This window comes from Triturus cristatus, chromosome 12 (genome assembly GCF_964204655.1).
Source record: "Triturus cristatus chromosome 12, aTriCri1.1, whole genome shotgun sequence".
In the NCBI taxonomy this organism is placed as follows: Eukaryota; Metazoa; Chordata; class Amphibia; order Caudata; family Salamandridae; genus Triturus; species Triturus cristatus.
This window is the reverse complement of record NC_140595.1, coordinates 45,440,650-45,460,043: the sequence shown is the minus strand read 5'-3', so window position 1 is coordinate 45,460,043 and position 19,394 is coordinate 45,440,650. Positions and strand designations below refer to the sequence as shown.

The 19,394-nt window shown below is 46.3% G+C and overlaps 1 protein-coding gene across 2 annotated transcripts in view; it reads left to right on the top strand.

Annotated features, from left to right (window-relative positions):
* KDM4B (lysine demethylase 4B) overlaps positions 1-19,394 on the top strand; it is a 350,269-nt gene that overhangs the window by 96,300 nt on the left and 234,575 nt on the right. For both annotated transcript variants that reach the window (XM_085637671.1, XM_085637670.1), the window contains exons 6-7: positions 13,926-13,975; positions 17,607-17,710. In XM_085637671.1, the coding sequence (XP_085493797.1) occupies positions 13,926-13,975; positions 17,607-17,710 (154 nt within the window). The remainder of the gene's footprint in view (positions 1-13,925; positions 13,976-17,606; positions 17,711-19,394) is intronic.

The window sequence follows — 19,394 nt, the reverse complement described above, 5'->3', positions numbered from 1 at the left end:
CTGGACGACTGGCTTGTTCAAGCAAAGTCAGCCCAGCAATGTGCCAGCCACATGTCCCGCACCATTCACCTTCTTCACAGTCTGGGATTCTCACTAAATTACCCAAAATCACATCTCCAACCCGCACACGTACAACAGTACCTAGGTGCGACCATAGACACTCTGGCAGCCACAGCTCAGCCAAATTTAGTGAGGATCAACGGCATGCAAATGCTGATCTCAAAGTTCAAACCCCAACACTCCCTTCCTGCGCGAGTGTTCATGCAGTTGATAGGCATGATGGCCTCCTGCATTTTCATAGTCCCGCACGCGAGACTACATATGCGCCCGCTTCAGGAGTGCTTGGCACGTCAATGGAATCAGGCTCACGGGCAATTAAAAGACCTAGTGAAATGAAATGAAATGGGTATTTAGTAAAGCGCACTGCGACCAAGCGGCTTCCTGGCGCTAAAACCTGATCAAGACTCACATAAATCAAACCGAAGAGTTAAGGGAGAAAAAGCCTGAGAAAAAAGGAAGGTTTTTAAAGCTTTGTGAAAATGGGAATAGATAGGGATAGAGCGGATGGATAGGGGAAGACTGTTCCAGAGCTGAGGGGCCAGAAGCGAGTGCCCCCGGTTCTGGATTTGCGGAAACGGGGGATGAACAGGAGAGACATCGAAGAAGAACGAAGAGTGCGACGGGGGGGCATAAGAAGAGATAAGGGAAGTGATGAAGAGAGCAGCGGACCGAGAATGAGCCAGAAAGGCTAAACAGGCCAACTTAAAAATTGAACGAGAGTGGACGGGGAGCCAGTGAAGGGATTTGAGTGCAGGAGTGATGTGAGAAGATTTAGGGAGGGAGAGAATAAGGCGGGCAGCTTGATTTTGAATGGCCTGAAGTCGGCGAGATTGAAAAGCAGGGATGCCGACGTACAGGCCATTTCCGTAATCGATGCGGGAGATGACAAGAGCCAAGACTATGGTTTTGAGGGCATCGGTGGAAAAGAACCGAGAGATCTTCCGGATGAGACGAAGGGACAGAAAACAGGAAGATACCACGGAGCTAATCTGGCTGTGCATCGAAAGGTCATGGCTGACTTTAATGCCAAGAGTGCGGACAGAGGAAACAGGTGAAGGGGGGGGACAAAAGAAAGGGGCCAATGAGCAGGGGACCAAGGGTTAGAGGGACCACCCGTGAGGACAAGTTCCGTCTTGTCAGGATTGAGTTTCAGATGGTTGGCGCTCATCCACTCAGATGAAAAACTAGGGTGGAACAGAATTTGGGAAGGGAATCGGGAGAAGAGGATAAGTCAAAGAGCTGAAGGTCGTCGGCATAGTTATATACAGAGACCCCCAGCTCGAGGAGGGAAGTAATGAGGGGTTGGATATAAAGATTAAAAAGAAGAGGGGAAAGAGAGGAACCCTGAGGAACACCACAGGTAACCGGACGGGAAGGGGCCGAAAAACCAGAAAGGTGGACTGCCTGGGACCTATCCTGAAGAAAGGACGCAATCAAGGAGAGGGCCACACCCCGAATACCAGCTGATCTGACACGGTCGAGAAGGATGGAGTGGTCGACCGTGTCAAATGCAGCGGACAAATCGAGGAGGACCAGAGCTTGGGGAAGATTGAGATCGGCTTTCCCCTTGAGCTCATCCAGGACCGCTAGGACCACCACCTCCGTGGAATGGCCCGGACGGAAGCCTGCCTGGTGAGATGCCAACAAGCCATTCTGCTCGACATAAGAAGAGAGGCAAGAGGTGACGTGTGCTTCAAGAATTTTGCCAAGATAAGGAAGAAGGGAAATGGGACGAAAGTTGGAAAGAAGAGAGGGATCTAGACCAGTTTTTTTTTTAAGATGGGAAGGATAATGGCGGATTTGAAAGAGGAGGGGACAGAGCCCGAGGCCAAAGAAGAATTGAGAAGAGCAAGAGGAGGGGCAGAGCAGTTAGTGAATAGAATTTTAAGAATACGGGCTGGCGCGCAATCGGCGGGGGAGCCTGACTTGACTTTGGCCAGGAGTTTAGAGAATAGATCAGCAGAAATAGGAGGAAAGGAAATAAAGGAAGAGGGAGGAGGGGGGGGGGGAGAGACCAGGCAAAGCCACTCTCCCAGTGAAATAAGAGGTTTTGGCTGCAGTGATGGCTTTTTTGTATTGCGTGAGGAGTAATTTGTATTTGGCGCGCCGAGAAGGGCTGTAGTTACGTCTCCAGAGGCGTTCCGACCGTCTAAGATCCAGTTTGAGCACTTTCAACTCTGGAGAAAACCATTTATGAGCGTCGTGGGGACGAACCGTTTTGACCTTTCTGAGCGGAGCAACTAGGTCGCAAGAAGAAGCGAGCCAAGTGCGGACGGTCTCAGCTTGAGAATCGAGAGAAAGGTCGTTAAGAGCCGGAGCAGAAGAAGCTAAAGTGAGCGTGAGAGCGTCGAAATCAATCGAATTCCAGTTACGGGCTAACAGGTTTTTAGGAAAAGAGGGCTTAACAGCCATGCCCAGAAAAATGGAAAACAAAATATTAAAGTGGTCCGACCAGAGACAGGGGTAAATAAGGAGAGGAAATATTAGCACAGGTGGACCAGATTTGGTCTAAGGTGTGGCCCTGAACATGAGTGGGAGCTGTGACATAGGGAGTGAAATTGAGGCAGTGAAGGGTAGCAGAAAAATCTTTAGAAGAAGAGTCTTCCCTAGTATCGCCTGGCCAAAAGTTGAAGTCGCCAAGCAAGAGGACTGAGGAGTTATTGACCACCAAAGTGGCCAAGAGGTCCTGGAGGGAAGAAACAAAGGAAGGCATAGATTGAGGGGGGCGATACACGAGAACAATTGTGAGAGGCACCGAAAGATTGAGTGAGCGGGCCACCAAGTAATCCACGTTAGGTATTGGAGGATAAGTGAGGATTTGGAATTTAAAAGAGGAACGGATGAGCATCGCCACCCCTCCACCGGCTTTGCCTGCCGGGCGATCAGCTCGAAGGGCATAGTGAGAGTCGGGGAGGATGGCCAAGAGGTCAGGGAGAGAGTCGGAAGAAAACCATGTTTCGGTCAGACAAAGGATATCAGGGGAGTCGGAGGTCAAGAGGTTAAAGAGGGCCGTCTGATGCCTGACCGCAGAGCGGGTATTGAGAAGATGAACGGAGGCAGTGGTGGGAGCAGAGTGAGGGGTGAACGGGCGGGAAGTAGAACGAGGAGTGATAGGTGCCGGAAAAGAAGGGGGAGAGGAGAGGATACCATGTGAGTCAAGGAGCTGCAGGAGAGGGAGAGGCGGGGGAAGAGAGGACGAAAGTGCTGTGAGCTGGGCAGACGAATACGTCACAGCCGGGGCAGAGTGTAGAGTCCCTAGTCCCGGCCCGTCGCAGACGGGCGCAGACGGGCTTAACTTAGGCGCAACTTCGGCGCGCCTTCGCCGCGCCCGCTGCGCTCGTCCGCTGCGCTGCCGAGGATAGGTGGCCATGTTATAGGGACACATGAGGGGGAAAAGGTCGGTGGGTGTGGCAGGGTGGGAGGAGCCAAACAACAGCGACGCGGCGCCCGGACCCGGCCAAGATGGAAGACCAGCCCGTCCCGCACCGAGGACCAGGTGAGGAGGGGGCGGTCAGCAGCGGCGGTCTGGGGCGCGTGCAGGGGCAGGGCAGCAAGGGGGGGATCCAAGAGCGCTGAGGCGAGAGCGCGAAGAGTGCGAGTGCAGTGGCAGAGAATTTAAAACAGCAGCAAAGTCTCGTAAAAAGGATGTTGCTCCCGGAGGCGCTTCGGGAGATAGGTGGCTGGAAACAGGAATGTTGGTGAGCGGTTGGGCATACAACTCTCTGCATTGGTGGAATCCACAAAACCTTTGCAAGGGCCGACCGTTCCACGAGCCTGTTCCACAAATAACACTGACGGCGGATGCGTCTCTCCAGGGATGGGGAGCTCATGTACTCAATTACACAGTGCAGGGACTATGGACAATACAACAAAAGAAGATGCACATCAACCTTCTCGAACTGATGGCAATCTTCCTGGCAATGAAAGCCTTCAAGGTACACTTGTGCAACAAAGTCGTGTTGATCCGGACGGACAACATGACTGCCATGTACTACATACAGAAGCAGGGAGGAACGCACTCTCCACAGTTGTCTCATCTGGCTCAGAGCATGTGGAAGTGGGCCATTCAGAGGAACATATTCCTCATAGCGGAACACCTCCCCGGCAAGGACAACCAGATGGCGGATCTGCTCAGCAGACACAGCCACCAGATGCACGAGTGGGAGCTACACCCATCAGTACTCCAACCGCACTTCCAACAGTGGGGTCATCCAGAGATTGACCTATTCGCCACAAGCGAAAACGCAAAATGCCAAAGCTTTGCCGCCAGGTTCCCACATCCACAGTCGCAGGGCAATGCGATATGGATGAACTGGTCCGGCAGATTTGCGTACGCTTTTCCCCCAGCGCCGCTGATACCGCTGGTGGCACGCAAACTGCGACAGCACTCACTGACACTCATCCTGGTTGCTCCAACATGGGCACGCCAACCATGGTACACCACCTTTCTGGAACTTTCCGTGGTGCCGCATCAAAGGCTGCGGATCAAACCCGCGCATTTGACGCAGAACCATGGAGAAATTCAGCACCCAGATCCGCAACAGCTGAACCTGGCAATCTGGCTCCTGAAGTCTTAGAGTTTGGCTACCTAAACCTGCCACCTGACTGTATGGAGATCATTAAGGAAGCTAGGAGACCCACTACCAGAGCTTGCTATGCAGCCAAATGGAAGAGGTTTGTCATTTATTGCAATAACAATGACATTAACCCGCTAGACGCATCCATTCAAAACATAATCTGTTACCTCTTACACCTATACCGATGCAATCTGGCATACACCTCAATACGTATCCATTTAACCGCAATAGCAGCCTATCTCCAAAACAGGCAGCACCTCTCTTTATTCAGAGTGCCTGCCATCAAAGCCTTCTTGGAGGGACTTAAACGAGTAATTCCCCCAAGACACCCACCAGCACCAGTGTGGAACCTCAACTTGGTCCTCACCCGACTGATGGGTCCACCCTTCGAACCTCTCCACTCATGTGAGATTCAATTCCTCACCTGGAAAGTAGCCTTCCTAGTGGCAATCACTTCGTTGAGAAGAGTTAGTGAACTCCAGGCACTAACCATTCAAGAGCCATTCATACAGGTTCTCGCAAACAGGGTCGTACTACGTACCAACCCCAAATTCATGCCTAAAGTAATATCGCAGTTCCACATAAATCAAACTATTGAACTGCCTGTTTTCTTTCAGAATCCACAAAATGTCGCTGAAAGAATGCTCCATACAATAGATGTCAAAAGAGCCCTCATGTACTATATAGACAGAACTAAAGGCTTTCGAAAGACAAAACAACTTTTCGTTGCCTTTTCTCCACAACACAAAGGCAACGCCATCTCCAAAGCAGGTATAGCCAGATGGATCGTTAAATGTATTCAAATTTGCTATCAAAAGGCTAAACGCACATTAACGATTCCCCCACGAGCCCACTCAACACGTAAGTTAGGGGCCTCCATGGCTTTCCTGGGAAACATTCCTTTACATGATATATGTAGAGCAGCCACATGGTCCACTATACATACATTTACCAAACACTATTGTGTAGATGTACACTCAAAACAGCAGGCAGCTGTAGGACAGGCTGTTCTCAAAACTCTTTTTCAGACCGCTGCAGCTGGCACTGGTAGCCGCCGCTAATGGGAGGTACTGCTATGTATTCTATGCACAGATATGAATTCAGCAGCCCACATGCCTCGAACTGAATATGCTACTTACCAGTATGCATCTGTTCTTGGCATGTAGGGCTGCTGACATTCATATCGCCCACCCTCCTCCCCGGCGCCTGTAGCAGCTGCAGCTCTCAGAATTACTGTATAGCATGGTCATCACTTTCTGTATCTACTCCATCACTGCCACAATGGCGAAAAACAATCTGAGGATGGAGAGGATGCCCATGCGCACTGTGGTCCAGGGGAGGAGTCACCTATCTCAGGATACTTCGAAGACTCTTCCAGGACAACAACGTGCAAACATCCGGACCCAACACTAGGCGGCGATCTATGCACAGATATGAATGTCAGCAGCCCTACATGCCAAGAACAGATGCATACTGGTAAGTAGCATATTCATTCCCATTGCCCACTTCCCTGATGGGGGGAACAAAAGGTTTTTGCATTATACCGGTCCTCTGATTGTGCTTCCAGGTTAATTTTCATCTTCGTATTTTTCTCATTTTGGGTATTATTAAACAATTTATGGATATGTTGTGTCCATGTTTCTTCGCTTATACATGCATTTTGATGCAGTCTTATTGCCTTTAAGTTGTTTATTATTCCCCAAAATTTACTGCTATTTGGCAGTTTGCTGGCCCAGAGTAGTTTCTCCCAGAGGTTTTCCATGTGCACCCTTTTTGCCTCCCTACATTTATCCTTGTATTTCTTCCTCATTTCTATGATTTTACTGTTATCCGTGGTTACCATTCTTGCTGCTATGGCCTTAATTTTCACCTCCCTTGCTATATTTCTTTTTTGCTTGCGCAGCTGTATATTATACCATGGTTCATCCCTTGTTCCATCAGCCCTTTGGTGTGCTGGGTTTGCTAGAAATTTATGTAATAAGATCTTTCCTAGATTTTCCCAGTTTTGTTCTAATCTTTGCTCCCTCTGCGGCCCAGTATTTTTTGTGTGTTCCTGAACGACATCCATGATTTGTTTAATGTTTGTTCCGAGTCAATTTAATTTCCTTAGATTATTTGTTTCTGGCATTTTGGTTAGGACTGTTGTGTTTCTTTTCTGAAACAATTTGACTTGTAGTGCTAATTCTTGCGGAAGATATTCGCTTTCCGGGCGGGGGTTGATGTGAAATAAATCGACTGTGTGAAAAAGTTCCTTACTAACAAAGGTATAATCTGTGGTCTTTTTTTGTTGTTGTATTTTTACTTTTTTTTACCGCACAAAAATGTTATGCCAGCGGTCAATCTCCCTTAGTGTTTCCTTTCAGATTGGTTAAACCCAGGGTTCCCAGATCTTGTAGTAGTTCCTTAGCCTCAGGCTCGTTTTGACATTTTCTCTTATTTTGATTGCTCCTTATTAAATTGGTATTAAAATCACCTGAGCTTATCTCACAATTTTGGTGAATGAATTGCAGTACCTTTATCGAATTGATCAGACAAGAGTCTTTCCTTCCGCTTTTTATAGGGGTGGATGTATACGTTTATGATCAGCAACAGATTTGTATGTATGTAGCTTTTACACTCCAATTTCAAGACTTGCAGCCAATTTTCTCCTGTGTCTCGCTCTTCCGATTTCAAGTCCAATTTAACTGTGACATGTATTGACTGCCCCCCCCCCCTGCATGCGTGTTCTTCGTGGCCAGTGATGGATTTTGCTGTCAGGTTCCATGTTACCTGTAGTAAAGTTATATCTTATCTTTGTAAGAAGGATAAGGTCTCCTGGTCTTGGCCCATTTCTCTAAAACCATGGGTACGGATTCCATCTTCCTTATAGGAGCAGGGATGAGCCTCTATAGACCGTTCCCTTTGAGAACCTTTGCTTCCATCAGGGTCATTGTTGGCTCAAGAACTGGGGAACCCATGAACAGTCTTGTTTCTCTTCGATCTGCTGTTTTGGTCGGGGTGGTTGGACTAGGTTCTTTCCAACTGTAAACCAGGTTTTGCTGTACTTTTGGTGTAGTAATTTTGGCACCCCTCAGGAACGATTTTGCTCTTATGTCTTTTTCTGTTGTAAGTAGAGCCTCTGTTTTTTGTAATAGTGGGTGCGGGTATTTTGGGGTTTTAGGATACGTTAAGGATATACCCCAGGCTTCGAAGACCGATCTTGTGGAATAAATATTATCCGCCATTCCATTTGAAGTCCATGTTGTGAGGGTTGCCTCTGATTCTGGTCTATTTTCCATTTGCTGGAATTCTACTGCTAGATGAGTCTGCTGATGTAATATTCCTTAATTCCAGAATCTCTGTAAACAGCCTCATTGTATTTCCCCTATTTAGGGTATCCTGCCTCCCCTTAGTTGAGTATTCTGGCGCGAAGATCAGTTTTGCTGAGGGCTCTGCTAAGTCGCTTTGTCAGTTTTTGATTTGATTTATGCTTGTTTGCTTCTATAAGATTTCATGATCCCGGTTACCTTTTTGGCCTATGTTTTCATGAGGCCCTTTCTTGTATGAAAGTATTCGGTTTGCCCACTGTGGTTAGTTCCCTTTCTGGGCTTTCTGCTTTTTGTCTGGTTCCTATCCATGAATGTTATTGCGTTATTTGTATTTCACTGGGTAATTGACGACCCTGTTTGTCAAAGGTGATTTTTATTGGATTACTTTTCCCCTGTTTCAATATTGTGGAGTTTCCGAACGTTTTTACTGTTATTGCCACCACTTTGTCCTGATTTGTTGTCCGATCGTCATTTGTTCTTATATGAAAACTTGAGGCTACGTGCTCTTTGTTTCTTGTATTGGGAATGTGGTTTGTAATTCCCCTAAATTACTATTTTCTCCCACTTGTTTTGCGTTTATTTTTTGGTTCAGACATGAATTTTGTAGTTTCAAACTTTGCATTGGTTTCTATTGTTAAATGTCTTACATTTTGTTGTCTCACTACGTTGCTATTTTCTTGATCATTTAAGACTGCTTCACTTTGAGAGGATGTTTTTAAACGGACTGTATGTAGGGTCTTGCATATTTAACCCTGGACTGCATGTGTTCGATTTTGGTATGTTACTATGGTTTTTGGTGTTGGAAATATGCTGTTGTGTGAATATTGGGCAAATATGTCGTCTTCCCTGGGTGGCTTGTTTGCGAACATTATGCCTAGCCTTCCGGGCTCGTTTTCGTTGTCTTTTAGTTTGTACTCCATTTGGTAAACTGTTTATGGACATTAATAGGTGAGCGTTTTGATTTTTGCTTGAACCTTTTATATCTGAGACTTCCTTCTTGTTTGAGCTACCATCTTGCAAAGAGCTGCATATCTTCTTTGCTGGTCCCGTTGTACCTTGGTACTGTTTTTTTTGTTTGTAATTTTATGTGGATAAGTTCCGTCTTTTCAGATGGTTGGACGACACGTACAATTTCAGTGAGTATTTCCGGAAGGGATGCTAGTTTATCTGTCCGCATCCACAGTTGAGGTCTGATAAATGTCCACTGCCTTGTACACCTTTTTTATTTTCTTTTGTAATTTGAGCTGTTATTAAGTCCAACGTTGTATTTATTCTAGTGATATGTACCGCTATTGGGTTCATTAGATAGACCTGAACCTCTAGTTTGTCAGATTGAAAATATAATACTTCTATGGCTGGCTGTAGTGTACTTGGCAACGTTTTGCTCCATTCTGCTGTGGGGATTGATTGCACCATGATCCCCTCTAACTGAAGAGATTTTGATGGGAGGAGACTAAGTTCCTACCTTCTGGGGATTGAACATTTCTGTTTTTCCCCTCCAGCTGATCCATACTAAGTTGATTTCATTGGTGTGAAGGCAACCCCCCCACCCCCCCCCTCCTCTTGGATTTGTGTGTTTGTCTCTAATGCTTATATGAGATCTGCATCATTTGATACAGAAAAAGAACTGGTCCATTTGTCTGTTTGTATTGTTTATTGGGTGCCGATTTTTTTCCAAGTGCTCCTTTATTGTCATGTTTCTTGCTACTTGCCCCAGCCTTTATTAAATCTGACGGAACCTCGGCCATATGTACCTGTGCTGTTATTTCTGGTTTTTTTTTTTAAATGGGTTCCTCTTTTCAATCAGCTGCTCGCACACTTGTCTCTTGGCTGGGTTTTCGAGGGTGCAGGGTGTTTCATTGGATTGAAATAGTTGTGCTTGCGATTTTAGAGGTCCTTGTATCTGGGGACTTGCTTCTCCTGATTTTCTTTTTGTTTGGGGATGATGGGGCTTGGCAAACCAGAAGTCTTGTCTGGAGAAGCATAATTAGCAGACATTGGATCCTTTAGAAAATAACCTTTCTGCGTTAAATTTTTTCCCCAAAATTTAAAGGGAGCTGGTTCTGGTGCAGGTGCTGAAACCAGCGTCTCCTTATGCCTCGTGGATTTCTCTTTCTTGTTTTAGGCTGGACTTCACTGCAGAGGTGCAAGATAATGGGACACTTGGCGTAGCTTTGGCATGTCCGCTGTTTTGTTTTGATTGTTTTTCTCGTAAAGTGCCTGGTTTTTCATGGTATTTGAAAGTGGATTAACGTTGGGGCACCCCTGCTGTCCTGCTGCCTCCGCCTCGCTGTTAGACCCTAGATTGGGCGGGTAAGGGGCTTGGAGTGGTAGGAGGCTGTGCCGGTGGGCCTCAGTTTTTAGCAGCTTTTGCCCACTGCTATGTTTTTAGGTCTCGCCTACGCAGCGCGCATGCGCTGCATAGGAGACCTTTAGCTGTCGTTTCAAAGCACATACTCATGCTTGTGGCAGCATACAGCTTGCGGGAGTGCGCAGCGGCGTGTCACAAGCACGAGTATGTGCTTTGAAAAGAGCTCACCCCTGCGCGTGCACCACTCGCAGGTGCACCCCTCCGCCTCTCTCTCCCGCTGTAGCTTGCGTGCCTTTTTTTATTTTTCTTTTTTTTTTAACTTTCAGCGCGAGGCGCGCTTGTCTCTGAGCTTTCGTTTCACTCCTCTCACTCTCGTTCTTTCACTTTCCTTCTTTATTTTTCGTCTGTGTATATCTTCCTGTCTTTCTCTCAGTCTCTTTCCTCTTATCTGTCGTTCTCTCCGCCTCTGTCTTTCACTTTCTTTTCTCTGCCTACTTTTCAGTCTCTTTTTCTTTCTAGCTCTCTTTGCTCGCACTTCCCCTTTTCCTCTCACGCTTGCTCTACGGAAGCTGTTTCCTATGGAAAGACTGTCATGGGACTTGAGGTGTCGGGATAGTAAATCTGACACACTGTGGAAATCTCTACTTATACATTTAAAGGAGGGATCACTAGCCTTGGCTTGTCCCAGGTCAATTGGCCCTTTGATAGTAGGAATAGGCAGATGCATAAATCTTAAAGGATTCTGAGTCGTAAGATGTATTTGGGACAGATGGAGGAGACGGGTTGTCAGCTATGCATACATTTATTCTCTGTATATTGTTACCGACGTATTTTGAAATCCGTGAGTGGAGGGTGGGAAGTGTCTAGTCACTATGTAGGTATATCTTTCTCCTATGTGAAATGTCATATAAGCCAGTGACTTGATTGTATTCAATGTTGGGAAAACTTAAAGGAAATAAAAACATATGGCTTTTTTCCCAAAATATATTTGTGCTGTAAAATTCCCCTTTAGAAGTAATGACCTTTGAGCCTGTTTTAAGGCATGGGCGGGCTTCTTGGCCAATTGCCAAAGGCCCCCATCTTTTAAGGCCCACCCTGTTAAAGTGATCAAAACAGAAGACTATCTCTCGCTCTTTCTTGTTCTCTCTCTGTGTGTTACCATCTTCCCCATACCCCTTCTGACTCGTCCTTTCTCTACCTATCCCACAATTCTCAACCTCTATCCACCTCTTCCTCTACATCACCCACATCTTGCTCTATAATCCATTTTCCTGTCTTGCTAACTTTTCTTTACCTCTCTACTTTGTCTGACTCCCATTAATTTACTCTTAGCTCTTGTTTGTTGTGCCTCTCTACCTCCCACCTCTACTCACATTTCCCTCCTTCATCTCTCCCTCTTCCTCTCTTGTTGTAAGTTAACTCTCCTTACCTGACCAGAGACTAAATCCCTGCCCTTCTCTCTAACTTACTTCTCTACATACCACACTCTGGGACTAGCTGTCACTTCTCTATACCACCCAATACATTTCTTTCTCTGTCGCACCTTTCTGTCCCATGTCTCATTCCTTTACCTAAACACTTCCTTTTTACTGGTCTATTTATAGATGGCTACGTACCTATCACACTATTGCTCTACCTTTAAACTCTCTCTGTACGTCACATCTCTTTCAATAAACCTCAGTGCCCCACAGCACTTACCGCTCATGACCTCATCCCTCTCTCCCTCCCCTCTGTTTGCATCTCATCCCCCTTCATTTCTCTTCCATTTACTTCACCTCCCTCTTAATTTCATCTCTTTATCTTACCCTTTCTATCATTTTTGACATCTATACCTTACCTTTCTCTACCTCTCGCATGCCTTTCAGTTCTCTCTGCCCCACAACTCTCTTCCCCACCTCTCATACACTATCTAGCCTCTCAATTTACCTCACCTATTGGCCTTCTGTCTCTTTTTATTGATGTCCTCTTCCCCTCACCTTTCCCATAATTTTGTTTTTCTCTACAATGCTCTCTCTACCTCTTCCACTCCATCTATCGCTCCCTTTGCTTTTATCTCTTCCTATCTCCTTCACTGTTTCTGTTCACTCTCTCTCTGCGTCCAATGTCTCGCTCGTTTAATACTTGTCTTACCTCTGTCTCTCTCCCTATTTCACCATTTTCTACTTTTCCCTCGTCCTTCCTCTGTATTAGCCTCATTTCTCTACCTCATCTGCACCTCTTTACTCTCTACTTCTCATATCTTTCTATTTTTCATCCCACTGGCTCTACCTGCCTCTCTGCCTCGCTACTTTGTTTACCTGACCTGTCATTCTGTGCTTCACCTTTCTATTTGTGCTATCTCATTATTACTCACCTCTCTTCCTATCTTATTTCTCTCTAGACCTAGCCCATCGGGTTGGCACCTTTCTTACCAGCCTACATTTAAAACTGCATGCCAGGCCTCTAAAAACGAGCATTGGCATAGCCAATAGGTCTCGCCTTTGGGACCTTATACGTTTTTAGCCATGCAACAGTTGATGTTATTGCACCAAGGATATTGTGCTGCATAACTAAATACTTATAAGGTGCCAAAGGGGAGACCTATTGGCTATGCCAATGCTTGTAATTTGTATTTTTTTTTTTCAGATTCTGCAACAGCGAAAAATATTACGCTCTTTTCCTACCTTTCCTTTCACATCCTCCGTCTTCTGTCCTTCACAGTCTTTGCTGTTTATTTCCGCACACATTCCAGGCTCACTACCACTGCTGCCACAGTAGTCTGCCAGGCAGGGAGTGAGGAAAGTAAAAAGTTGACGTGGGAAGACCACGTCGGGACTGCAAGCTGCACCCAGATCTGGACCTGGGTCACGCGTTTAGCGACCGCCAACTACCAGCGGCCGCACTCGTCTCAAAGCCGCCTCCGCTCTCAGGCAGCCGTTTTATGCCTTTGAACCGGCAAATACGTTCAGGTACCGCTACTGCTTGGTACAGTATAGTGCGGTATATTGCGGCTTCGGTGGTGGTGTTTCCGAAATTGCTCCACCCGTTCTGCCCGAGGGAATGCTGTTAGAGGAGAAGGGGAGCGGGGAACGGGGGAGAGAAAGAGAGTGGGAAAATTACATTCACTCCCCGCAAATTTGATCCGCTCAACACGGCTCCGGCTCAACTCGCAACCTGCTGCGATCGCCTCCTCTTGCTGCTCACAGGTGTGCACGCTCACGCTGGTAACCATCTCCTGCCCCTGATGTAGAGAAGGGGAGCGGGAGAGCCTTCCCTTCCTGCTAACTTGGTCCACTCAACCCGGCTCCGGTCGCGAACTACGGCGCTCTGCTCCTCTCACTCAGGTGTGCCAGGGAAGCAATCGTCCCAACAACAGAGAAACTCTGATGCACGTTCGTGCTTTGCAGCTAGCTAAAGAAAATCCACAGCTCCTTGTGATATGGCGTAGCAGTGTGCCTTAGCTGTGAGTAAGTAGGACACAAGAGATTGCTTATACATGGTGTTTTGGAGCCTGGGAAGCAGGGGCACTCTGCTGTTTTATGCCTGGATACCATCCGTGTGAGTTTTCAATCATTGTACAGCCTCCTACCTCCTCGAATAGAGTTTTGTATTCTATAAAATTGAATTATGTTCTGAAAGTGCTGATAAGTAACTTTGAATACCCCCCTTTTAATATTCTTCCCCCACCAGGTACACTATTCCCCCGGAGCATGGAAAGCGTCTGGAACGTCTTGCAAAAGGTGAGATTTCTGTTAACTGTTCTTCCCGACTGGGGTATTCGTTCTCATATCATCTTGCAGGCATAGAGGCGTGTCTGTTGGTGTTCTATAGCAGTATGCGCTGTCACCCCAATGTGGGAACCAGGTCACAGTTTCAACATCTACCTGGATCAAGAAGAAATTTCTGATCTATCAGTGTTGTGGGTTGCTACGCATGTTCTGTGTTGTAATGAGAATTTGGGGAGATTATTTGAAAGCGGGGGAGCTTACTAAGTCAAGGCATTGGCATGTATAGCTTCGACGTTTTTTGTTTAGTGACGTATCTATTCCATTGGTTGCTCTGAATTTTTCTTAATAAGGAATTGAAGAGTGGTGTCATAAACCTGCCAGAGTTTGGATAAGTGAAGAAGCTTGGTTACGAATCCAGGTGTTCTAGTTTCAGATTCTGTAATTTAGCTGCTGCATCGCTATTCACAGCCCCACTGCAGCTTCTTTCTTAGCCTTCACATGTTTATTTTTCAAATGTCGTTTTGAGGCACACAAAGTAATTGTTTTTATGTTGAATACAGAGGCATTCTGTGTGCGTTCACATACACACTTTTGCAGACCTTGTGCTAGCAGGGATTTGTTTCTGTTCAGTTGTATTTCTTGTTTGCTTTTGCATCCTGTTGACTTCTAGGCCAAGCTGGTGTGTTGGCGAGCAGGAGGAGTTTGAAGTTCCTCTTGTCTTAACATTTGGTGTGGAAAGCAAACCTTTTCTTGAACTGTCCATCGCTTATAGTTGGACTGGTTCTGTATAAAAGTATTGAGAGGGTGCGGGGAGAATGTTGCCTTTAAGTGTTTAGAGGCAGAGAGCGCTGTGCAGTTTTGTAGTATGCCTGGATTTAAAGTGTGTTGTTTTTGAAGGAAGGGGCTGTGCTTGTGCGTAGGGAATGGGCTAGTCGAATGTCTGGATGGATTAGTTTCTTACCTACAACTCAAGTTCTCTCGTAGGGTAATCACCATTGAAGTCATAAGCGTTTGAATAGTTGCGCCCTCGTGGGGAATCCCGGAGCACTTAAGATGATACTCTACAATGAAGTGTAGATGCTCTCCTTGTTTCAGGAAGGCCTGCAAAAGCACTTGAGAGAAAACAATTTGCAGCCTAGAAAACAGGCTACATTGGAGTAATTCTTCCAATTTTACTTACAAAAGGGTTACAATAACTCTGAATATGTATAATTTTGAAGAGAAAAATTTCACATAGCAGTATAAATCTTTCACAAACACTTTTTTGTAAAGGAAAAAGCTGAAGGATTGTGTAGCCACATAGGCTGCCATTATGTGAGTTGTAAAGTGTCTGCACTTGTAAGGACCACCAATAGGGAGAACATTCTCTAGCCCTTCAAGAAAGTCCTTAATCACTGGAATTCTCAAAAAACAAGTTTGTGAAGGACTTTTCCTGTAGGCAGTTAGAGCTGCCAAGTGGACTCGTATGTAGGAGAATTGCACCCCAGATTTTGCCAAATACAGAAGATGGGAAAGAATGGCCTCTTCTGGCAGGTAGTAGGATCTACGTTCTTGGAGGAACACCGGATGCAAAAATTCTTCCACTTGAAGATATATGCTGAACGGGTTGACAGCCGTTTAGCCTCCTTGAGGACGTACATTCAGTCTTGTGGCAAATTCAGGTTGCAGTACTGCACTAGCTCAGAAGCCATGCTGCCACATTCAAAGAGGAGAGAGGAACCATCTGGCCTCCGAACTTCGTTAGCAGGTCTGGGTGGTTTGGCAGCTTGATGTGGACGATGTGACCGGTGAAGGAGGTGTGTGAATCTGCTCCGGGGCTATTGGGATGATTCTGGCTCGTGACTGAGATAGCTTGAGGAGGACTGCCAGAATCAGAGAGATTGGTGGAAAGGTGGAAAGAAATTTGCCTGACCAATCAATTTATAGGGCATTCCCCAGAGTCTCTGGTTGGAAGTACCTTGAGGCGAAGTCTTGGCATTTTGTGTTTACTGGGGTGGTGAACCAGTCCATGTGCTCAGAGCCCCGTAGCTGGAAGATGTCTTGCATGACGTTGCTGTGAAGTACCCATTCGTGATTTTCTTGCAGATCCCTGCTGAGGGCCTCTGCCTGCACATTGTGCTCATCTGGGAGGGGAGTTGCTGTGATCCGCAGGTTCCTTGCTACTAGCCAATGCCAAATGGCTTGGGCGTCGGGTTATAAGGGTCTGGACCGTGCACCTTCCCCCCCCCCCCCCCCCCCCCCCCCTTGCTTGTTGAGGTAATACATGGTGGTAGTGTTGTCCTTTTGAACATGCAGGGATTGTGTCTGATAGGTGAAATGCTTTCAGCGCAAGGTCTACTGCCCAGAGTCTGAGGAGATTGATGTGGTATGTCATCTCCTTCGGAAACCATGTACCGTGAATTTGGCGATGATCCATGTGGGCTCCCCACCCCAGCAGCGCTGCATCCGTGACTGTGATTTGAAAGGGAGCCTGTTGGTTGAAAGGCATTCCGTGAAGGAGATTGGTTGAAGAGCACCACCAGGTCAGAGATAGTTTCACATGAGGAGGAAAAATTATCATGTCTTCCCAGTTACCTGGTCCCACTGGTCCTCAAGACATTCCTGCAGAGAATGCATGTGGAGGCCTGCTTTAGGGATGAGGCAGATGCATAAGGCCATGAAGCCGAGAAGGGATGACACTGACCTTACTGTGGGATAAGAGGCTTTCATTAGAGAGTGACCTTTCCGATGGATCGATGACGGTCTCTCCTCCACAGGATACACTTTTGTAAAACTCACATAATGGCAACCTATGTGGCTACACTGTTCTGCTATCCTTCAGCTATTTAATTAACAAAAAAAGGGTTTGTAAAAGATTTAAGCTGTTTTCTGGAAATTTCACTTCAAAATGATACATATTCAGGGGTATTTCAACCCCTTTCTAAGTAAATTCTGAAGTATTTCTCCAATGTAGCCTGTTTTCTAGGCTGCACATCTTGTTTTCTCTGAAGTGGTTTTGTTGGCCTTACTGAAGAAAGGCAAACGTCTACACTTGAGAAGATACTCTATGATGAAGTGTTCTGGGATTCCCCACGTGGGCGAAACGATTCAAACGCCTATGACGATCAATGGAGATCCCCTATGAGAGAACCGCTGCTATCCTTTTGTGGTGAGATTCATTTTTATTGACCTGCAGAATGTTTGGTGTGCTCTGCATTGCCTTTGGAATTAAATTAAGCAGAGGGAAGCTGGGCGTGGCACACAAGAACAAAACACTGAATAACTCTTAAAGGTTTTCAGAGCACTTCTTGGGGCTTACATGAAAGAGTATTCTGACCTCCTTGCAAAATGGTCCTGAACTTTTGGAGGTAAAATGATGCTGGATTAATGATTTTGTGTCAAGAAGCACATGGTTTCGTTCAGTATTTATTGGTACACGTTGTGGTGTATGCAGTGGTTGGGGATAAAGGTGGGAGAGGTTGTGTTGCTGAGCTGGTGGTCTTTTAATTACTGGTGCCCTTCCTCTGATAGTGATAGGATTTAGCATGAGTGTGTAATAGTGGTGTTGATTTTGATGAAGATGGAGTTTGCGTAATAGTAGATATTTTAGTTCCACTGCTTTGCTACACATTCATTGGCATTGCCCCTTCTTTCCTTTTACTAGGCTTCTTTCCAGGAAGCTCTCAGGGCTGCGATGCTTTTCTTCGGCACAAGATGACACTAATTTCCCCATCCATCCTGAAGAAATACAGCATCCCCTTTGACAGGGTATGTACCCCCTTTGCAAGGTTGTGCACACAGTTCGGACGTTCACCCTTATATTTCTATTGTCTTGTATTTTGTTTTTATCCATCTCCTAATCAGTCGATCTGGAATTAATCCTCTGCTTATACTTGTAGGGGGTTTGAAAGGATAATAGCATGTGGGGTAGAGGAGGATTGGGAAATAAGAAGGACAAGGGAAGAACATAAAAGTACTTTTATAGTATGCAGGTAATTTGTATTTGACTGGAGTAACCAACATTATCTGACATCGTGCCTCATATTTTGACGGACGGGTGATTGAGATGCTTTGCTGAGTAATGTTTAAGAAGGGAGTAAGCATTGCTAAGAACTGTCCTTTTCATACCCACATTTCCTAAAACCTTGCATGGAGATGTCACAAACGCAGGAGTGTAGACACAAGCTTCAACATGCTCTGGCCTCAAGTGCACTTGAATGAATGAACCTCTCTAAGTTCACCCCTTTAAAAAGAAGAGGCCTGGAAAGGGGAGCCATAAAATGGCGCCACTTGCAAGACATTTGTGACTAACACCCCTGACTGTCTGGGGAGCCTCACGAGTGAGTGATGGATGGGATCACTGAAAGACATAGTGTGGGAGGTGGCTTTAGTGCATCCCCAGGGAAGGGGCTGTTCAAGTCTGTCCAGAATGCCTGTGTGATACTGCAGCTTGTGTGCGGAGGTGCCCCTTTCCCTTCTGCATTTCAAGCACTGATTATCAGCTGCTGGTCTGTTTTGTACAACCTACTCCTCCTCTGATCTGCCCTCTGAAGCGCGTTGAGCCTCGGAGGATCGGGGCACAATCTGGCAATACTGGAAGTTGGGGTGTTTACACCTCAATATATTTTTGGGGGTATCCGAACCGTATCAGTAGAAAGTTGGCCCTCTGTTCCCTAGGTATAATGTTGGCCAAACTGGAGACCGCTCTCAAATAGGAAATGCACACTGTCCATCCTCGGAAAAGTGTATGACCGTGGATCAGTGTATGGAGGCAGAAAGTTTGTGGCGCATAGATGACCTACATTGCGTTGATCTGGGTGGTAAAGTTAGATGTTTTAGGGTCGTCTGGTGGCTTAACAAGAGGAAGCAGATGAGCATCCCTTACTATTAGAAACCTTGGTGTTCGAGGCATATGAGCTGCAGATTACACACTTGTGCATAGATCGCCATCTGGTGTTTGGCACGGATGTTTGCAGTTTGTTTTTCCTCTTGGAAAGTCTTTGGAAGTCACGAGATCGGTGACTCCTCCTTTGGATCGTATTGCGCATGGGCTTCGGCTCCATCCTCAGATTGTTTTTTCCGCCATCGGGCTCGGATGGAGCGTAGTAGTAACAGTGAAGATGCCCATGTGTGTGCTATCTAAATAAGATAAACTGGAACAGATAAAGGTTGCCGGGGAGGCGGGTGGGCGTGTGTAGATCTGCAGCTCTACATGTCAAGAACAGATGCATACTGGTAAGTAGCATATTCCTTAACCAGGTGCCTAACTGTTCGGTGGTGTCCTTTCTACTCCCGACCACCCCCCCCCTCCCAATTTTATAAAGATGCTACTAAATACACTGCATTATGCTGAAGTTTGACAGAATGACTCAAGGGGAGTCTACCTGCAAATGCAAGTTAGAAAACTACTGGGGGGGTGGGGTGTGAACGTACTCCCATTAATGACATTTGC